Raw genomic sequence first — 5,474 nt, forward strand, 5'->3', positions numbered from 1 at the left:
TTTTTCAAAATGGGTTTGGTGTACAACTTTCCTGAAGCGTAGATGAGCCCATGTGCAGAACACTTCCTTAACATTAGCCGTTTCATACCATTAAAAAGTTCATCAGCAGTACGTCGAAACCCCAAACAAAAACAGAGTATATCAATTACAAATTAAACGTGTCTTTAAAGGATTAAATGTTTAAAGGCCGCTCATGAATGGCTGAAGCTAGTGCCCTGAACAAAAGATTGACCATATATACATATGATCACCACCCAAGCTTGGACCAGGGAGAGCCAGGCAATGGCTTCTGATAACTCAGCAAGTAGACCTATAGGCTCCCCCAAACCCCCAATCCTTAGCTCACAAGGATGGAGAGGTTGCAGTCACTGAAGGAACTAATGAGTTTGAGCGGGACTCGAACCCCCGTCTGGCAGGGACGCTACCAATAGACCTCTACAACCCTTTTGTACGTCATATGCCTTCCCCTCACCAACCTTCTAACCCAATCAGGAGCCATTCTTATCAACTAAGCTCTCCCTTCTCTCCACATAACACGACCATATTAATAAAGGAAACCTAAGATTCATCCTTGCCATACATTAACATTTATGTTTTCTATACGGGAGGGGAAGCTGCAGCGCGTTGGGGGGGGGGGGTAGGTTTATGAGTACGGGTTCTACATGATGCTAAAGAATCTTATGTGTAGGTGTGTAAAGCGTCTGATGTTGACGTTTTAATGCTTTGGGGTTTATTTTCGAATCAGTTGTTGAAGGAAGAATGTGATCCTGACTTTTTTCTGAAGCTATCTCTTGTTAGGGGTAACAGCCTAATTCTTTTATGTGTGTGTATGTATGTATATATATATATATATATATATATATATATATATATATATATATATATATATATACATATATATATATATGTGTGTGTGTATGTATAGTCATATATAAACATAAATACTGTATAATTACAACACAATACCCCAAAATATATATATTCAACTGAGAACCACAATGACAATACAATGGAGATAAAGTTACCACTCAGGACCATGGAATTTACTTGTTTACTTGTTAAAACAAAGCCTCTAAAATCTCAAATTAACAGCACGAAGGAATTTTCATTTAAAACACTAACATTAAACACTTCACTCGAAATTACCTGCGTTGACTTCATTAAACACACGACAATGCACACATCCACCTAGAAGTGGAGATAACGAGAGCAAAGTCTTTCAAAAAAAAAAAAAAAAAAAAAAAAAAAAAAAAAAAAAAAAAAAAAAAAAAAAAAAAAACTGGCCACCTGTTTACATGCATCAACATCGTCCCTGGGACCTTCCTAACGTCTCCCCCAAATACGGGTAGCCCACCCCCCCCCCACCCCCACCCCCACCCCGTAACACAAGACAAGACTTCTATACGTTAACGGTTCTTTTGGAAAAACTCGTTTTTGAAGGAGGCGTTGATAATAATGATAATGATGATGATGAACATTAAGGCAATTTAATGGTATGTGTCAACTAGTGTCATATAGGAAGTTCAGTAGATTGGAAAGATATTGAATACGTCACAAATGATAAAGGATTGTGATGGAAATTGTACTCAGAAGTGATAGGATTGTGATGGAAATTGTACTCAGAAGTGATAGGATTGTGATGAAAATTGTACTCAGAAATCATAGGATTGTGATGGAAATTGTACTCAGAAATCATAGGATTGTGATGGAAATTGTACTCAGAAGTAATAGGATTGTGATGGAAATTGTACTCAGAAGTGATAGGATTGTGATGGAAATTGTACTCAGAAGTGATAGGATTGTGATGGAAATTGTACTCAGAAATCATAGGATTGTGATGGAAATTGTACTCAGAAATCATAGGATTGTGATGGAAATTGTACTCAGAAGTAATAGGATTGTGATGAAAATTGTACTATAGGATTGTGATGGAAATTGCACTCAGAAGTAATAGGATTGTGATGAAAATTGTACTATAGGATTGTGATGGAAATTGCACTCAGAAGTAATAGGATTGTGATGGAAATTGTACTCAGAAATCATAGGATTGTGATGGAAATTGTACTCAGAAGTAATAGGATTGTGATGAAAATTGTACTATAGGATTGTGATGGAAATTGCACTCAGAAGTAATAGGATTGTGATGAAAATTGTACTATAGGATTGTGATGAAAATTGCACTCAGAAGTAATAGGATTGTGATGGAAATTGTACTCAGAAATCATAGGATTGTGATGGAAATTGTACTCAGAAGTAATAGGATTGTGATGAAAATTGTACTATAGGATTGTGATGGAAATTGCACTCAGAAGTAATAGGATTGTGATGAAAATTGTACTCAGAAGTGATAGGATTGTGATGGAAATTGTACTCAGAAGTGATAGGATTGTGATGGAAATTGTACTCAGAAGTGATAGGATTGTGATGGAAATTGTACTCAGAAGTGATAGGATTGTGATGGAAATTGCACTCAGAAGTAATAGGATTGTGATGGAAATTGTACTCAGAAGTGATAGGATTGTGATGGAAATTGTACTCAGAAATCATAGGATTGTGATGGAAATTGTACTCAGAAATCATAGGATTGTGATGGAAATTGTACTCAGAAGTAATAGGATTGTGATGAAAATTGTACTATAGGATTGTGATGGAAATTGCACTCAGAAGTAATAGGATTGTGATGAAAATTGTACTATAGGATTGTGATGGAAATTGCACTCAGAAGTAATAGGATTGTGATGGAAATTGTACTCAGAAATCATAGGATTGTGATGGAAATTGTACTCAGAAGTAATAGGATTGTGATGAAAATTGTACTATAGGATTGTGATGGAAATTGCACTCAGAAGTAATAGGATTGTGATGAAAATTGTACTCAGAAGTGATAGGATTGTGATGGAAATTGTACTCAGAAGTGATAGGATTGTGATGGAAATTGTACTCAGAAGTGATAGGATTGTGATGGAAATTGTACTCAGAAGTGATAGGATTGTGATGGAAATTGCACTCAGAAGTAATAGGATTGTGATGGAAATTGTACTCAGAAGTGATAGGATTGTGATGGAAATTGTACTCAGAAATCATAGGATTGTGATGGAAATTGTACTCAGAAATCATAGGATTGTGATGGAAATTGTACTCAGAAGTAATAGGATTGTGATGAAAATTGTACTATAGGATTGTGATGGAAATTGCACTCAGAAGTAATAGGATTGTGATGAAAATTGTACTATAGGATTGTGATGGAAATTGCACTCAGAAGTAATAGGATTGTGATGGAAATTGTACTCAGAAATCATAGGATTGTGATGGAAATTGTACTCAGAAGTAATAGGATTGTGATGAAAATTGTACTATAGGATTGTGATGGAAATTGCACTCAGAAGTAATAGGATTGTGATGAAAATTGTACTCAGAAGTGATAGGATTGTGATGGAAATTGTACTCAGAAGTGATAGGATTGTGATGGAAATTGTACTCAGAAGTGATAGGATTGTGATGGAAATTGTACTCAGAAGTGATAGGATTGTGATGGAAATTGTACTCAGAAGTGATAGGATTGTGATGGAAATTGTACTTAGAAATCATAGGATTGTGATGGAAATTGTACTCAGAAATCATAGGATTGTGATGGAAATTGTACTCAGAAGTAATAGGATTGTGATGAAAATTGTACTATAGGATTGTGATGGAAATTGCACTCAGAAGTAATAGGATTGTGATGAAAATTGTACTATAGGATTGTGATGGAAATTGCACTCAGAAGTAATAGGATTGTGATGGAAATTGTACTCAGAAATCATAGGATTGTGATGGAAATTGTACTCAGAAGTAATAGGATTGTGATGAAAATTGTACTATAGGATTGTGATGGAAATTGCACTCAGAAGTAATAGGATTGTGATGAAAATTGTACTATAGGATTGTGATGGAAATTGCACTCAGAAGTAATAGGATTGTGATGGAAATTGTACTCAGAAATCATAGGATTGTGATGGAAATTGTACTCAGAAGTAATAGGATTGTGATGAAAATTGTACTATAGGATTGTGATGGAAATTGCACTCAGAAGTAATAGGATTGTGATGAAAATTGTACTATAGGATTGTGATGGAAATTGCACTCAGAAGTAATAGGATTGTGATGGAAATTGTACTCAGAAATCATAGGATTGTGACGGAAACTGAACTCAGAAGTAATAGGATTGTGATGGAAATTGTACTCAGAAGTGATAGGATTGTGATGGAAATTGTACTCAGAAGTGATAGGATTGTGATGGAAATTGTACTCAGAAATCATAGGATTGTGATGGAAATTGTACTCAGAAATCATAGGATTGTGATGGAAATTGTACTCAGAAGTAATAGGATTGTGATGAAAATTGTACTATAGGATTGTGATGGAAATTGCACTCAGAAGTAATAGGATTGTGATGAAAATTGTACTATAGGATTGTGATGGAAATTGCACTCAGAAGTAATAGGATTGTGATGGAAATTGTACTCAGAAATCATAGGATTGTGATGGAAATTGTACTCAGAAGTAATAGGATTGTGATGAAAATTGTACTATAGGATTGTGATGGAAATTGCACTCAGAAGTAATAGGATTGTGATGAAAATTGTACTATAGGATTGTGATGGAAATTGCACTCAGAAGTAATAGGATTGTGATGGAAATTGTACTCAGAAGTGATAGGATTGTTATGGAAATTGTACTCAGAAGTAATAGGATTGTGATGGAAATTATACTGAGAAGCGATGTTATGTTTGTATGGATGATTAATAAAACGTTTGCAGATGACTAGAGATAATTTAATAAAATATAAAGACGAAAATATAAATAATAAGATATTGAAATACATATTTGATTTAGGACTATGGCTGCCTCATTCCCGTTAATTTTATACGACAGGTTTTTATTGTTCTAATTTCCTTATCAAGAGCACAGCGATTTATCAGTAACCGTACTATTCTCATTTTTTAAAGAATTCATCAATAAATAAATAAACTTTTTTCACTTTAAAATAGTACTTACAGACATTCGCTTATGTACTAAGCCAAAGGGCGCAGTTACTGGCAAAGTGCATTGCTGTTGAAAATAAATAATTGAAGCAATAAGAAAAGTGTCTTTTAACATCACTGAGGCAGCCATGGTCTTCAATCGAACATGGATAAAAGAGGATTTTCAACCGAAATATATTGAACTGTTACTGTCACATTTTTTCATTAGATAAACTATATACCTGAAATTATGTATACTCTATTAACAAAAACCAGTCAAATTACAAACGATAAAAATATTTCAATAAGTTTGCCTCTGTCTCCCTTGAGCTCCACATTAAATTACTTTTAATTAATAGTCACAAGATGCTGATAAAATATATAATCGCTGTTATAAAAGATTATTTAGTGTTTCTTAAAATCAACAGCATCTATTTACTTATGTACTACTTCCATTCCCTGTATCATTCC

General features: G+C 34.3%; 1 protein-coding gene across 1 annotated transcript in view; it reads right to left on the reverse strand.

Annotated features, from left to right (window-relative positions):
* Window positions 1-1,510: 1,510 nt before the first annotated feature.
* Window positions 1,511-5,474, reverse strand: part of LOC137615822 (protein PFF0380w-like) — a 20,872-nt gene continuing 16,908 nt past the window's right edge. Inside the window, exons 2-6 of the mRNA XM_068345516.1 lie at window positions 4,099-4,386; window positions 3,355-3,675; window positions 2,818-3,171; window positions 2,281-2,634; window positions 1,511-1,915 (exon numbers count right to left, since the gene is read on the reverse strand). Coding sequence (XP_068201617.1) covers window positions 1,511-1,915; window positions 2,281-2,634; window positions 2,818-3,171; window positions 3,355-3,675; window positions 4,099-4,386 — 1,722 coding nt within the window. The remainder of the gene's footprint in view (window positions 1,916-2,280; window positions 2,635-2,817; window positions 3,172-3,354; window positions 3,676-4,098; window positions 4,387-5,474) is intronic.

This window comes from Palaemon carinicauda, chromosome 2, assembly GCF_036898095.1.
Source record: "Palaemon carinicauda isolate YSFRI2023 chromosome 2, ASM3689809v2, whole genome shotgun sequence".
NCBI classification, from domain to species: Eukaryota; Metazoa; Arthropoda; class Malacostraca; order Decapoda; family Palaemonidae; genus Palaemon; species Palaemon carinicauda.